The sequence below is a fragment of the Orbilia oligospora genome, assembly GCF_000225545.1.
Source record: "Orbilia oligospora ATCC 24927 unplaced genomic scaffold scaffold00076, whole genome shotgun sequence".
In the NCBI taxonomy this organism is placed as follows: domain Eukaryota; kingdom Fungi; phylum Ascomycota; class Orbiliomycetes; order Orbiliales; family Orbiliaceae; genus Orbilia; species Orbilia oligospora.
In genome coordinates, this window is record NW_011645633.1 from 2,131,252 (window position 1) to 2,147,540 (window position 16,289).

The 16,289-nt window shown below is 45.2% G+C and overlaps 5 protein-coding genes across 5 annotated transcripts; 4 read left to right on the top strand and 1 right to left on the bottom strand.

The window, feature by feature from the left end:
- Window positions 1-2,572: 2,572 nt before the first annotated feature.
- On the top strand, window positions 2,573-4,796 carry AOL_s00076g626 (uncharacterized protein; the record flags this gene model as incomplete). The annotated part of the gene is made up of 3 exons (XM_011123178.1): window positions 2,573-2,702; window positions 2,952-3,041; window positions 3,106-4,796. 3 exons carry the CDS (start codon window positions 2,573-2,575, stop codon window positions 4,794-4,796), a joined length of 1,911 nt encoding a protein of 636 aa, XP_011121480.1.
- A 3,669-nt stretch (window positions 4,797-8,465) lies between these two features.
- On the top strand, window positions 8,466-8,816 carry AOL_s00076g627 (uncharacterized protein; the record flags this gene model as incomplete). The annotated part of the gene is made up of 1 exon (XM_011123179.1): window positions 8,466-8,816. One exon carries the CDS (start codon window positions 8,466-8,468, stop codon window positions 8,814-8,816), a length of 351 nt encoding a protein of 116 aa, XP_011121481.1.
- Window positions 8,817-11,744: 2,928 nt separating this feature from the next.
- Window positions 11,745-12,779, top strand: AOL_s00076g628 (uncharacterized protein; the record flags this gene model as incomplete). Its single annotated transcript, XM_011123180.1, has 1 exon — window positions 11,745-12,779. The coding sequence occupies one exon, from the start codon at window positions 11,745-11,747 to the stop codon at window positions 12,777-12,779; it is 1,035 nt and encodes a 344-aa protein (XP_011121482.1).
- A 643-nt stretch (window positions 12,780-13,422) lies between these two features.
- AOL_s00076g629 (uncharacterized protein) lies at window positions 13,423-14,850 on the top strand (the record flags this gene model as incomplete). Its single annotated transcript, XM_011123181.1, has 2 exons — window positions 13,423-13,556; window positions 13,650-14,850. The coding sequence occupies 2 exons, from the start codon at window positions 13,423-13,425 to the stop codon at window positions 14,848-14,850; spliced, it is 1,335 nt and encodes a 444-aa protein (XP_011121483.1).
- A 335-nt stretch (window positions 14,851-15,185) lies between these two features.
- AOL_s00076g630 (uncharacterized protein) lies at window positions 15,186-15,992 on the bottom strand (the record flags this gene model as incomplete). Its single annotated transcript, XM_011123182.1, has 1 exon — window positions 15,186-15,992. The coding sequence occupies one exon, from the start codon at window positions 15,990-15,992 to the stop codon at window positions 15,186-15,188; it is 807 nt and encodes a 268-aa protein (XP_011121484.1).
- Window positions 15,993-16,289: the final 297 nt, after the last annotated feature.

A 16,289-nucleotide genomic window follows, 5' to 3' on the forward strand; every position in this document is an offset into this window, starting at 1 on the left:
CGTTACCCAGAGCCCGAGTGCGAAGAAAAAGAAAATCCCAAAAGGTTCGTCTTAAGGTTTTCTCCCTCACCCATCCTATCCCATCTACAGCCAGCGAATACATCATTATCACTATTATCAAAGATCGATCTCGTGGTTTTTTCTTTCTTGGGATGGCTGTCGGCATGGTTATATCGTGGTAGGGCCGTGATGAACGTCAGTCAGGTCACGAAGAAACAGTACCAACAGCGCAGTTCAAGCTAGGGGGAACTAAAGATCCACAACCCTTCCGTCCGTCTGTCATATCGGGATCGAGCTAGACGATCTAGACAAAATTTTTTTATCTCCATTCTTTTTATCGAGATAGTCAGCCATAGTAACAAAGGACGAAGTAGCACAAGAAAGGGAAGAAAGGAAACGAGGTCCCAGATAAAAAAAGATATCAGCCCGTTTTTCTGGATTCCTCCTCCATTCCCTTGAAGTCTCGCCATTCGGGTTAAGAGCCACACTAGTAAGACGAAAGACGATTTGGTTTGCGTGCTTTTGATACATCAAACCTCGACCCGAACGGAACCTCAAAAAGACAACGGTGACGAGGTTTTTTATTCCTTTTTATTCCTTTTTATTTCTTTTCATTTCTTTTCATTTCTTTTCATCTTTTATTTTTCAGTTTTGATAGCCAAAGTTTCAATATCGATCGGTATCGACGATAGGATTCCTTGGAGATAGATTGATAGAGATAGATTAGAGGTACGTACCGATGCAAGATGGTCACACCCCTCCTTGACCTTGTCTCTGCCCTAGCCTGCACCCCTCCTCATGGTTCCTCCCCTCCCTCTTCTTGAACGGACTTCAAGACCCAGACATTCAAGAAAAAGCATAAACGGACACAGCGAGGAGGAGAGTTAACACCCCTCCCTCTTTTCATTTCTTGTCTGTTTTAATTCCTCGTTCCCCCATCATTTCAGCCTTTTCCCTGCCCATCCAGCCCAATAAGCCGTCACCTCGAACCCCCTCCTTCGCTGGATATTTCTTCTTTCTGTGTGGAAGAGCACACCCTCATTCTCGTTCCGCACCCCTCTTTCCTTATTTCGTGTTCCAGCCATCAGCCTCCGCTTTTGCAGTTGGAGGGTGGTGTGTGCGTTTCGCTATCTCACCTCGAATTATCGATTGGGCAGTTATAGTTGCTGCACCTCTGGCCTGCACGCTGCAGACTTGCTTGCTGCTGTGTACGGAACTGTACTTGGTGCATCAGGCGGCCCCGGCTGGCTGGATAAGATACAGGGAAGCCGGTGGAGAAGTGGTGTGCAAAGGTTCCCAGAACCAAACTCGAACTAGGTGCGCCATACGTACAGACCAGACGAGTTTGTTCCAAACCGTGACTTTGTGCAGCAACGTTTTCCCTGAAAAGCCATACATCGAGAGTAGGTATCCATACTTATGTACAGACGCCGTTCGTGTCTCTCATTTTCTGGCTGGGAAGCTGTCGTCGTTCATTCGTAGTCGATATTTTGGACGAAAGAAGTCCGTCCGGCCTGCGCCTTTTTCTTTTTTCTCTTTCTCGAGCAAGAGATCCTGACGGTAACTTGACTGGCAGAATTGGAAATATCGAATCCTGGCGGCTTTCCTTTGTTTTCTTTTCATTCATTTTCAGTTCGGTCAGTTAAGTCAGTCATTCAGTCAATCATTCATTCATTCATTTTAATTACTTTCTTCTTTTATTTCCTTTCATCACTTACATTACATATTCTTGACCGTCAACCAACCATCGTCCGCAGCCGCCAGCCGCCAACCATCCATCCATCCCCATCCATCCATCCCCTCCCGTTTTGATCCTGCTTGTTTGTCTGTCCCCTCTTTCTTTTCTGGCTGGGGGTTTCCTGTGCTGCTCCTTCTCGTTCAATCAGAACTGGCTTGGTAATATTGCTGCACCCGGTCGCTGTTCTTGCTGCTTGTCGGTTGCTCAAGCCTGCGTTACAGAAACTGTGTCCCCCTCCACAATCCTTTCCAGCCATCCCATCCCATACACCACCACCACCACCACCACCCACCACCCACCCATAACCCTCCGCTCTATCGCACAGGCACGTTTCGTTTCCAACCGCATCTCCCTAACGCGTCTTAACTTTTTCCAGACAGGCCTGCCCGTTGTGTGTTCCTGCTTGATCGGTCCTGCGACCTGCCTGCTTGCCTGCTTGCCTGCTTGACTACTTTGCCTGCTCGGTCCCAGAAAAAAAAATAAAAAATTCTAAAACCTTTTTTTTTCTGTGGAATCGATAATTAGTTCCTTTCTCTCGTTTGATTTCGCTATCGCGATAACGTTTCATAGAAGAAGGGTAGCTGCATCTAAACCGCCTCCTTGTGGACGTGGTTGCGGTAGGGGACGTCAGACGGGACCGGAAGGCTACAGACGGCCTCAGCAAATCGGGTCCACCCTTATCCTTCTTTTGGTCACAACCATCACCACTGACTGGCTAAGTTGGGATTTCTTTTCGATCGTGATCCCATCCTACCTTGTCGCGCTTCACCAACCTCGGGCAGCGATCATATATCGCTCGCGACCAACCGACTTTGATAGACCGAGGCAGCCAGTATGAATCCGCCACAGCCGTCGACGTATCAGCAGCAGCATCTGTTTACACCACAGCCATCACCGTTGATGGTGAACACAGTATCGCTTGATGGATCCGGCACTATAAACCCGGCGACGCTGAATCCTGCAGGTACGTTTTGGATCCAATTCCCTAGATAGATGGGGATCAATATCAGCATATGCATATGCATATTCCTAGATATTTCTCGCTTCACTAAAAACACGTGCTTTCCACGGAGGCGTCGCAGGAGATTCTTCGCTTGCTTGACTGCTTCAGGCCTTGAGTGGAATCACCGATCGTGTCTTGAAAAATACTATTGGCATTCTCATTACTATCATGATCATGACACGATAAACTGACGATGACCGTTGAATCCAGTCTTGTCGAACACCAGTCCGCGTGGGATCAAGCGGAGTAGATCTCCGGATTCATACAAAGATCCTTCTTTGAGTGAGACTGCAGGACGAGGTATGTATCCTCATCGGTATCCCCTTGATATTTGCAGCGATGCTGACTTCCCGAGACCTCGCAGATGGCAGCGAAATTCAGAAGCGGAAACGCGGCCGTCCGCCAAAGGCAAAAGGAACCAACTCTGCCCAAACATCTCCCCAGCAGGTCTTGAGTACCCCCCTACAGCCTCAGGCCCCTCCCCTGACCATCCCTCCGACAGTTCCACAGCAGCAGCAAGTAGCTGTACCACAACCTCAGACCCCGGCTCAGGTGCCAGCTGTCGTTCCAGCAACACCAACTCCGGTTGCTCCCACGGCAAAACCGACACCTGCAAAGCCCGTCATCAAGGCTTTGCCTACCGTCCGTGATCATACCACTGACCAGTTAACAAAAGAGGGCGATGAATACATTCCTCGCGAAACTGACGATGATGGCGAGAAGAAGGTCATGCCCACCGGGCATCTCAAGAATGGTCGAGAATACAAATGCCGGACATTCCTGGTACCAGGACGCGGTGAGAAACTCTTCATGCTTGCAACCGAGTGTGCTAGAGTATTAGGTTATCGTGATTCATATCTGTTGTTCAACAAGAACCGTTCACTCTATAAAATTATTGCTACGCAAAGTGAGAAGGACGATTTGATCCAGAAAGAGTTGCTACCTTACTCTTATCGCTCCAGACAGATTGCAATTGTAACTGCTAAGAGCATGTTCCGGCAATTTGGAAGCAGGGTTATTGTGAACGGTCGCAGGGTCAGAGATGACTACTGGGAAAGTAAGGCCCGGAAGCAAGGATTTACTGAAGAGGATCCCGCTGGTGAGAAACGACCTGGTGCTGCAAAGCAGAGAGCACAGCAGGCCAGTGAAGCTGCGGCTGCTGCTGCCCAACACCCCGAACCACTCTACACCAACGACCCAGTTACCATCGACACACAACCACAACCTCAAATGGTTCAGCCTGGGTTGGGAGGTCCTGCCCCAATCAGTCTCGCCCCTCTGCCAATGATTCACCTCACTCCAGACGACAGTCGTATCAAGGACGCGTTTCCGAACGTCCCCAGGCCTCGACAGGAGATCACCGGTCCTCCATACGTCGACAGGACTTCATCGACCCCTCATTCGCAGTTGCTTGAACAGGGCCACCAGGCTGCCACTTGGAATAGAGATTTTGGAGCCCAGCGCGTCATGAGAGCGCAGATGTACAATGAGAGCTACTGGAAGTCCAAGTCCCCTCCACCGATGCCAACTCAGGGTCAAGGACAGGCCAGACAGGGCACCCAGCAGCAAATTCCAACTCCTCCTACGTCTCTTCATGGCCAACATGCCCCTATGCCAGCTCATCCTCAGATGACGCAGGCCCCAATGATGAGCCCACAACAAATATCGACCTTACACCACCAGCAAACTCAAGGCCACCAACTTCCTGTCGCCCAAACCCCTGTCAGAATGCAGAGTATCAAGGCCGATCAACTTCACCAAACTCCCACCGCCTACATGCATCAGCAAGGAATCTGGCAACCGCAAACCCACCATACCCAAGCCCATATGTCCCCTCCTCCAACTGGGCATGCTCAACCCCATCATACTCAGCCCCATATTACCCAAATTCCCCAAGGATATCAGATGCACCCACAAGCTCAACAACAGCACTACCAGCCAGCCGCTATGTATGGGCAGCATTTCATGCAACCTCAGCAGCAGCAACCGCAACAATGGAAATCACAAATGCAACAACCACATCCAACTCAGTGGAGTTATCCAGGAAACACTTAGACAGGATTTCCAGACACTCTCGGAGTGACGAATGTTGGGCAGATTTCCCTCAAAATAAAGCGGAAATACAAACTTAGGAAAGAAAGGATCGCGAGGAAGAAGAAGAAGAAGAAGAAGAGGAAGCCTGCACCATGATTCCCTCCTCAGTTGGATTCCCGGGACACCAACCGAGCCCTTTTCTAAGCTTTGATTATTTACGACCTCCCTCTTGGTTGCAAATTCCAATACATTGAACAAAATTATCCTCCCTAAAGTCCTTTATATTTTCCTTAATCTGAATGAGAGCCTTGGAGAGATCTAGGAGGGATTTCGGATAGGAATTCGATAGCGTCTAACGCCTAAGATACACCGTACCCAAGACAATGCTGGTCATACCCTGAATAGCACTCTTATTACACCATATCTCCTCAACAGAGTTCCCTATCTTTCCTTTGTCTGGATCACCCTCGCCATATGGTAATGCTGGCCAATCGCTTTGGTTACTAAATGCCACCCGAGAAAATATTATATCACAACATCTTAGCGCCCCCGTCTTCTCCGGTTTTCTCAGATTCTTCGACCTCTTCCATTTACCTCACCAGACATATTACGGAGTACGGATGGTTCTTTTTTTTTCTTTTTTTCTTCTACTTTACATCCACCTATTTTCCGGGCAGGTTCATTCAAAGGTATAACTCATATGCTTTGCTTTCTCGCCTTTCACGCCGTCTATTGTAATGCAATGTTTACTGAACTCATCGATATGGGCCTTTTGGTTTTGTTTTTTCCGTTTTGGTTTGGTTTGATTTTGATTTTTATGTTTCCAATCATCGAGGGTATGCACAGTGCGACGGAAATCATTATTATCTATCAGTTTTGCAAGTCGGGCTTCCTGCAGGTTTTATCTCGTTATTGTCGTTTTTTTCCCCACCAGTTTACCGATACAGCTTATACGCTCTGGCTTCTTCCTATCGCCACTCCTTTTCTTTTTACCATTCTCACAGCTAGGTTGGCTCGATGCTTAGTGCCTTCGAGTTAGCTAATTTCGTTACCAAGATATACTTTTTTTTTTTTTTCCCCTACTTATTTCCCTACTGGCCTTAAAAATTTGTGCTTCCAATGGTAATGTTTCTCTCAAATCCTCGGATATTTCTCTTTTGTGCGTATTCGCTTCTTCTTCACAGGCTTCTAGTTATTTTGAAGCATTCTAAAAAAAACCTTTTTCTGCCTAACTTTCAACCCTATTATATCTTCCGTGGTCTATAAATTTTATCACTTTAGTACCCGAAGCTATTTATTCATTATCTATTACCGATTTTTATTTACTATTACTCCTTTTTTTTCTTTTTTTTCTTCTTTCCGTCTTTCATTTCCATTTCCACCATCAAAAATTCCAGGGAGGAGGAGGCGGAGGAGGAGGAGGAGCAGAAGGAGGAGCAGAAGGAGGAGCAAGAGGAGGAGCAAGAGGAGGAGAGCTAGAGATACCCCGTGTGTGCATGCAACTTTACCGGCTTCCCGTTTGACTGGTTTTTTGTTTCCTGTTGCTGTTTTCCCTCTCATTACTACTTTTACTATTTATTGGCTTTCTTTCCGGTATATTATCGTTGTGTAATTACAGAAAAAAATCCGGTGTGGGGTTACTTTCATAACCGCCATCGGTTCCTTCGCGGGAATATTATCATGCATATATTTTACATATCTTCTTATTCAGCTTCTTATTACCATTCTTCTTCCTATTCATACTGATCTCTTTTTGATACTTATATATTCTTTTTTCTATTTTGCATAGGAAGAAGAGCCTTCTTTTTTTCCAATCTTGGGTATCTACCTTTCGGAAGTAGAGTCGATGAGTGCTCTCTGCGGTTACTTCTCACAAATTGGTTCAGTTTTTTAGATATTCTGGTTCAGTTTTTTAGATATTCTGCTCTTATAATTAGACGGCCGGAGTCGATCAAGGGATCTAGGACATGCATATATTGTGTCGAACTCAAAGAAAGACGGGGACGGGGCTCCTTTTGCTTGTGATATATAGGCTAAAGGAAGAATAGATATCGATACTACTACCTTTATATATAGCATATGCCGTGTATTATTATTATTATTGTTTGCCTTTCTCACAAGTTATAGCGGAGTAGGCGAAGTCCTACCGCGGTAGACGCCCTGGACTAACCGGCCCTTGTGTACTCCATACGCACATATTTACGGCCGCACGATGCATAATAGTCCTATTATTATTATCAGCATGAGTCTTCGTTTCGATTTCCGGGAGTTTAGGCAAAATGTACTCTGCAGGTCAGTTCATAAATGGGATGAAATATTAATATGGAAAAGAAAAGAAGAAGGAAAAAGAAAGAAAGAAGAAAGAAGAAAGATAGAAGAGAGAGAGGGTAGGGGGGATTGAATTGATTGTGACAAAATTGTGATCGCCGGTTTTGTATTTCTTTGCCACGCTGATGCCTGGCTAACCGGTACAATGGCCGCTTACCAATTTGCTTAATTATCAGGTGAGGATCCGGATACGTATATACCAGTCTTGTCAGATCCAGAGAGGTTATTCGACGGGACATGCACGTCAGAATCAGTCGACGCTTGTACAGAGATGTACTGGAGAGTGTTTAGATGTGAAAAGTACTTAGTACTTGTAAATACTTCTAGCTTGTATGTACGTACCTAACTTCCTAGGCCAGCTAGGTACCAGGATACCCAAAGTTCGGGAATGGAGAGTGCCGTAGATGAAACCCAGGTCTGAAGTAAAACAAGGAAGCATAACCAACTGTCATGACGGCAGGTTTCGGTCTGAAGGTTTGGATGATATGCACCAGTCTGAGAGTGGGCTAATTAGTAACTTGCTTAGTTGCATTGGAGGTACTTTTTCTTCGCGAAGCCTTGTCAGGATCTGGGTCGGGATCTGAGTCGCACTGCTATCGTTTTACAACACTGGCAACACAGATGTGACTAGCTAAATTGATAGATCTAGATAGACGATACTACCAGCCTACCTTCTTAAGTACTTTCTTATTTACCGGGTCGGTCATAAATATCAAATGGGTTTAATACAAGACTGATATAATAGATACCGGGGTAGTGGCCTACTAAGCTACTGGCCTAACTGCAGAGCTTACAACCACACCCAACTTCACAAAATAAGCCTCCTTGACCCAGCGTAGATGAACAAGCAATAATATACCTAACCTCCCATACCGCTGCAAAACAGACGTTAATAGTCTCGACTTTCGGGTTTACGCAGTCCGAAGGAACTTAATCGGAGACCAAAATGAGCCGTCCATGCATGAGCCGTCCATGCATGAACCGTCCTTATGTGATATGCATCTAGCATATCATTCACCACAAACATATCTATCTTGGGCCAGGTGCATATTTCCCAGTTGTCAGGTATACATACTACTGAGTATATAATCGCGTCTTCTCCCCCGTCTTCTCCTTTCTCCCTTCTCCTCTTCCCTCTCTCTTTTCCTTTCTTTACCAAAGAGACGAACAAACAAATTTGCTGTGAGCAAGATAGAATATTTGGACGTTGTGCACCGATATATATATACATATATATCTATTTATCTATCTATCTATCTATCTATCCATCTACGATATCGATATATCGAGACCGTACCTGACTAGTACTATAGCTAGTCGAGCGGGGTAAGTGAGAGGGCTGAAAATATACCTACCCCTGGCATGAGGAACGCTAATATATCGAGGACAGAGAACAAAATTTTGTCCACTCTACATTGGCATATCAAGCAATCTACCCCTAATAACACAATGTCCCGCAGCGAGTTATACCAAGGCTACAAGAATTACGAGGTGGCGTTTGACAAAATCAATACGGAGATGCTCCACCGTGCGACGGGTAATCAAGCCCAAGAATACCCAGAGCAAACCTTTGCGGATCTAGCCAAAATGAAGAAACAGGTCGTTGAGGATATTATTAAATTGCGTCGGGAGGTGCAGGCGACTTACGGCGATGGAGATTATGGCCATGAGAAGAATTTGCAGACTTGGGAGGATATATTGAAGGGCTGTTAACTTCCCCTTGGCTCGGGAGGAACGAACAGCAGTATGCGTATTTACTACTCATGTACTGAATGTCACCGTCTACGTTTTGCCATTGCTTTAGAAATGGCTACTCTCCAATATTGTTTTTCCTACTCTTTTTTTTCCCATGCTAAACCTGACCCCTTATCCCAACGTCATGTTCTTAGTTAGCAGCCAAACAGACCACTTTTCTGACCTTATACATAAATATTTGGCATATTCGGTGTGAAATTCGAACCTGTCACAATGGAAGCAGAATTAGTGTCATGAAGGGGTTTCTCTAGTCCCTTGTATAGAGATAACTTGGAATGACGTGTCGTTTGCTGCTTCTCAGCCTCGATTTCAGCCCTACGGCACACATAGTGTAGATTTCTAATTGGGTTCTTGATCATGCACATCCAGTAGTAAGCGTTGATTAAAAGCAAAAACGGTATGAAGAATCCGTTAGGCAAAGAAAGACGGGGATAATCTTCGCGGGTGGCAAGTACTCTGTCTTGGATTTGGGGGGAAAGGATTTCCCATTCTGATTATTTTTACATAAATTTATATCATTTTCAGTTGAAACTGCAGATTATTGGTAAAAGTAATAACCTTACCAAGGCTACCCGAGACAGTTCTATGCTGTATTGGAGCTGAGGGGCTATTAAAAGCGACTTTGCTGGAGGCTAGGTCGACATCTCTATTAGCGGGCGAATTAATATTGCGAAGGCTCCTATATGGGCTGCTAACACATATAGAATTTTTACTTATACAGAAGGCCATCCTTTATGAAAATATACCTTGTATGGAAATAGATCCTACGTTGAGAAATTATCCTTCTCAAGAAATTTCGAAGACATAGGATTCGAACAGGAGTGGGTTACCAGAAGCTTGACGTACCTAAGAAACCAAACCCTGTGATTTATCAATATAACTGAGAGAGAGGAAAGTGGAAAATTAATTATAATATTAGAAGCATCCCTTTAGCAGCATTTCCGTAGTTAGGTTAGAAATTTAGTGAAGTATTGAATATGGAATCGAATATAGAAGCTTTAGATTGGAATAGATGGCGATTCGATGGGAACGAGACTAGATAGATCGAAGGTAAGGTATACTAAGTGAGTCAGTGAGTAGTGCGGGCTGCTGCCGGGAAGGCGGCCTTTTAGCGTTGTGTAACATCAGAGATGGCGACAACAACACAACAACGCCAACAATAGCTAGGCAGCTCTTCAAAATTTTATGAACCGTCAACCGCGGAAATTGGATTGTACTTATCCACCCGAGACATCGCGGCATTATGTCATCCGTCCGTCATTAATTACTCGATCTCATTACATACTTGGATCTCGAACAGACGAGATTCAAAGCTAGGGGGTGTTTGCAATGTCAACGGTAGTCTCTGGAGCTCCACTTTTGGGCATATATAAGACAGGAGCACACTGCGTTGTCCAATGTTATCCCGAGAAAGGACGAGCTTTCGTCTAATTCGTACGCAGGAACGTCCACAGGGGGGGGCAACAACAGCAAGGAGTTTTGGAGTCAGCAGTACTGGGGAATGAAAGGGTCTTCGACGTCCCGTCAGATACCTCACTCGATGATATCTGCCTACATTCCATCGGGGTTTTAACGAGGTGGCAGTGTCTAGTTTGTTTGCGGGAACGCAAGGGGACCCAATGAGAAAGATTTTATCGCCAAAATCTCTCAATTGGCAGCTTGAGATTCTGTACCCCTCGATTCGTCCATTTTATGTCTTCAAAAACTAGCTCAGCAGGCGTGCCAGCCACGGTTTTCCTCCTTACTTACTCAACGCGGGAAAGGATCATGGTCGTCGAAGTCGTACAAGGTCGTGGGAGAACTTGAGACGGGATGAAGATACAAAAACCCAGAGCTTGACTCTCTTGGAACTCTCTCTCGTGCCCTTCACCGATCACCGTTCAACTTGCCAGCGAATTGTCCGCCTTTTGCTAGCCACAAGGAAACCAACACTCGCTTCGTTGCTGGTGTTTGTGTTTCCGTCCTTTCTTTTAGTCTTGATGTCTTTCTTGTGGTAATTTTTTCGCTGGAAACTTTGCTTCGGAAACCCTTTAAGCTTTTTGTTATTCTTTGGTATTTTTTTATTTTATTTTTCTCGCTCAATTACCCTCCTTGAATTCGTTTTTTTTATATATTTCTTTTATCTCCTTTATTGATTTTTTTGGTTGTTTTGGGTTTTTATACTGCCAGCCACTATTGATATTGCCAGCCTCCAGAGGAATTCAGTGAGATATATGCATAGCTGATAGGAAAGAATGCAGTTCTGTCGGCACTTTATCTAAAGAATTCTACCATCTCACCGTTTCGCTCGAAGCCGATAACCGTGAGAAAAACAGCTGTCAAACACGTTAAAAACACTGAAGTAGCCATAGAGTAGGAACCGAAATTTTCGGATTCCACTTGTGTGCACTTTTCCAACTAGAAACCTTCTGAATCGGGCACGTTGGTCGCTATCTTCCTCCTCAGCGGTTGTATACTTTACCGATTAGCAAGCTCTTGGAGACCTTTTCGTTGTTGTTTGCTGTTCGGTTATAATCCTCGTCGGTCGAGGTTGTGCTGCAGCTTTCCGAGTGTGAACGGCTACGTTGACAGCCAGCTCACATATCTTATTAACTCTTCTGCTTCTTCTTCCCGCCCTTTTCAACTTATTCACCAACGGGCGCCTGGGTTGACACATCTCATTGGCACGATTGCTTCGAAAACAACATATATCACTTTTGTTGTATGCTGTTGTTTCTTGTAAGTGTTATATTTTCCTCTCAGCGTTGGTGTTTGGGATTATGCCATTGGCTCGCAATCGTGATACATTATACTGACGGGTACTGTTCCGTTTTAGATCATTTACTTCCCGTGACAAGGACTTATTTAATATTTATATCTTCCCTCTTGGAGCCTCCTTTGTCCGGCATGCCTGAGAGTATTCCTTCAGTGCCTCATTTTGCACCCGTTCTTCATCACACTTCGACAACCCCGCAAGGCGCAGCCATAGATCCTGACTTCTTTGGTTCGGATGCGCCGATAAAACCAACATTATCTTCATCATCTATTCATATACGTACATCACATAGCACAATACTACCCTCACCGACACCTCTTTTAAGTTCAGGTTCAATCAAAGAACCTATCCCCGCAAAGTCGGAGTATCTGACACAAACAATGGCGTCTGATACACCCACTTCCACACCAACAAACGTATCCCATGGGCCGAATGGTATCTTCGGCTGGGGGATGCCCGCAGAGATCGCATTCTTCGTCTCTGTCGCCATTCTAGGACTTTGTCTACCTCTCGGATTATTTTTGTACCTGAGACGAAGACGCCAGTCCAAAAAACAAATTGACGAACTTCAAAGCCCATCGATTTCGTCAATTAACACGGACCTTACCCTCCGCGGATCAACTACCCGTCCACCAACAGCATCAAGTTGGTTGGAGATGCTCAAACACCGAACTGAGACACCATCTCCACCACATGCCCATGATACCTACTTTGAACCTCCAAAACAAATTAGCTTCGCACGGAGAAAGTTCTGCTCAAGAAGAAGTGGACGTATGTCTGAAGCTGATATTGAAAAAGAAATTAGAGAACTTGATGAAGAGGTTAGGAGACGGAGTAAGTTGAGTCGGTCGAGAGGACAGAGTGTAGGCGTTCTACCGGACTTGGAGGATCCATGTAGCGAATGTGCTCAGTCTTATACTCATGATGAGAGGGGACACACTCAACCGGTTGAAGGCAGAAGGGGAACCCCGATACCGTTCTTGGCGAGCGTCGAGCTTGATTTAGCCATTGTGGCTGCGATCGTGAGAGAAGATAAGGGGGGGCGAGAGGAAGAGGAGGAAAATGAAGGAGGAGAGGAAGGAGAAGGAGAAGGAGAGAAGGAAAACATTGAAGATCAAGACATGATCAATGGGATCAGAGTTGTAGATGAAAAGGTCCAGAAGTAGGGCAAACGATTGTGACTGGTTGTAACGTTAGCCTATCTTATAACATATGCGGGTGCAGTATATATTTCGTATGTAAATATTGGCGTTTCCTTTCTTTCTTTCTTTCCTTTGTATTATCTGGGGGCCGGCGTTCATTGGGGTTTCTTTTCCTTCTTTTCTTTTCCTTTCCTTTTTTTTTCATTTTTTTCATTGGGGGTTTCACGGCCTATTATATTGAAGTCACTATCCTTTCAGCTACCATGGAATATGACTATTTTTCTGGATATATTCATCATCGCCACAGTGATGTCTTTTCTTATATTAGTAGTGTCATGATCATTATCAGGATCTAATCTTCAGTCTTGAGGCCAGATCAAGATCCATATGGGGTCAGAGGACACCTTGTTGTAGTTTGTGACTAAAAGTGTGTTGTCGACGTTGCACGGCTTGCATAGAATTGTATAGTGGGAAACCCTGAAGAGCGTGATAGCACCATCAGGTAACATATAACAGCACCGAGATATAAACAGAACGACCGGACTTCACATCCTACCAGTTTGTTTCTGTTACATCACTCTTCATCACCCCTCCTCAACATCCAACTAACAAATCAAATCCAATTATTGACCTCCACCATTCATCCCTCCATATCAATTAATACAAGATGGATTTCAAACCTCGGTCCCTCCAACCGCATCCTGCGGATTTTGCCAAAGAAATGGTTGACAGAAAGAGCGGGTTCACTATCAATACCAGGGAGTGCGACCCACTCAATGCAGAAATCATAGGTGAAAACACGTAAGTGGCTCAGCTCGACTTTGATATGCAAGCTACCCTAGGTTAGCGATAGCTACACTAATTGTTACTGAGGTACTCTTCTCTGGCATTTAGATACACTGCTCTCTTCCCTGACGAATCCAAAATCCTGTTCCAGATGATTCATCTCAGTCCTGTCTCATTGATTACGTGGAACTTTTTCCGCCAAAGGGTTCATGGCCAAATTATGCCATGGTTGAACGGACAGTCCATTTACTTCCCGGAAATCGACAAGTATAAGCCTGCATCTTTTATTCCAATTCAGAATAACATGAAAGATAGCAGTCCTTTCGATGGCGTAGATGTTACCTTCAAGAGAAGCAGAACTGGCTTTACCAAACTTCGCGTTTGGGGCCTCACCGAGCTTCCAATTGTCATTGGTGGCATCCCGCTCCGAATTACCTGCCTCATAGTCGATTCACTCCCATTGTACCGTACTACCAGTGTCTGCCCAATCCCGGACATGCTCCTTCTGGCAACTATTTTCAATGGTTTAACTACTCCTCTTGAATACTGCTGGGGAATCAGGGCTATGAGATACAGAACTGGGAATGTTTCAATCAGCACCCGAATCTTGCCGGAAACTGGTAACATCGCCATGGAAGTTTACGCCGATGTTGCCAATCCGAAATCTCAAAAAAGAGGTGCCGTCTACGATTTTGGTTACAGTGCCTGGTTTGGGGAAGACTGTGTTTTCAACAAGTACGGCACGATGGAATTCAGCAAACCGCAAGCCGACTGTGGCCTTGAAATACGCGGAGCATTGCAGGCTCTGTATGCTATTAGAGACGTCAGTACTTACTCTTACAGTTCCTTCGACTATACTGACGTTGTCTTCTATTGCTCCTCCCGCCACATCGTCAGCTGGGCAAACCAGTGGTCAGCACATGGTAACAACTCTCTTTGGGTGAAGAAACTCCGAATGGAACAACGATTGAAAGACCTTTGGACCGAAGTGCTGCATACGATTAAGGCAGCGAACAAGACGTTCCATTGGTACTACATTGAGCCTAGGCACAATGAGGAGGCCATGGTCCTTTCTCATGCTGCTTTGATGCGTCTTCCTCGTCCAACTCAACTGCTTATCAACGAACCTCATAACCTCCTCAAACTGCGAGCTCTGATGAAGGCGAAACAACGTCCATCTAACCATTTTGAGGGCCTGTCGTTGGAAGGTGGGATGTGCCGAAGGAAGCACCCTAAAGGGTTCAAAATCGATCTTTGCTGCGTCTGCACAAAGCAAAACAAGCCGTGGGAACAACATTTTCACTACTGATCAGTTTTGAGATTTGCCTTTCTATCCCAGCCCCATCACTCCCCCTTAACTTTTTTTACTTTTACCTTTATCCTCCCTTTTATGGCCCTCATACATTTTCTGGTTTATTTTGGCCGAGAATTTCAATAGTTGATAATGATTTTTCACAGATGGTTCCGGAGCTTTCTTTAACAGGGGATTTCCGTTCCACATGAAAGATCCTATCTACCCTTGACTTTATTCTTCTTTTCTTCCTTTATTTTATGTCCACTCTTCGCACAAAGAGTTCTTATTTCATAAGAACATACGCAAGACTACTTGATAATATCGACCTCCGAAACGGGTCCTTTAACTTTTCAAGTTTTGGGAGCGTCTTTATTATCACCTTCATCCTCTGAGCGAACCAATACCTTTTCCTGTGCCTCCTCGACCTCGTCTATCTTCTTTAATAAAAATGAGATCGTATTATCTCGTGCTTTATCTAGTTGCTTCAGCCTCACCAACGGCATGCTCTTGTAATCCACTTCTTTCGTAGGCCTTTGTTGACTGCTTTCTTCACCAACGTCTGGCGTTTCCTCGCTCTTCTTCTTTTTCCCCATCTTATCGTCCAATAAATTCCGTAGGACAGCAATACTCTCGTCACGATTCTTCAACTCTTCGACCAAATCCTCTTTTTCCTTCTCGCCTTCCTGCCCCTGCTCATCATTCGAAACCTTTGTCTTCTTTGCAGATTCTCCATTCGCACTCTCGTCCTTATCAGCAAGATAAGCTCTAATAGCTTCCTTCGCTGCATTTTCAATATGCTGAAACCTCACAGGTCCCAATAATTGTCCACCATACCACCTAGCAACCACAATACTCCCCTCGACTTTGTAATCATCCAAAACCTTTAACAGCTTCTTACCAGCATAATTTTCTCCGTCGTCGTCTGATCCGGTATTGTAAGCCGGCAAACCCGTGAGTGTCTTTTGAGAAGAAGGTTTACGCCATGCTAGAATGCGATGGGAGGCGGTGGTTAGATCTGGATGTGATTGGAGTTGACGTTGAGGAGCTGTTGGAGAAAAGTAGGCGGTGAAGGTCGAGTCGCGGTCTTCAATTTTTTTGGAGACGTAGAGGGCGGATGAGGCGAGGGAGGTAGGGGAATGAGGGCGTTTTAGTGACATTTAGACTAGGGGCTTAGCTGCTATGATGATGGTATTCTGGGATTTTTTGCATATCTCTATTTTACGCCGCAGGGGTGGTGATGATGCAGGGTAGATCTAGATACAGGACGGCGCGAGCGCGAGCGGACGGGTGATTCGACTGGATAGCTTCAAGCTCGCGAGTGAAAGGCCTAATTAAGACCGCATGTTGCATTATTGGATGAACAACACATACGACGCTATATCAAAAGCATTTAAGTTGACCGGATCGTATTCTATTCTAATATACAAGATAGATTGCTGCTGAATTGCAAAAGC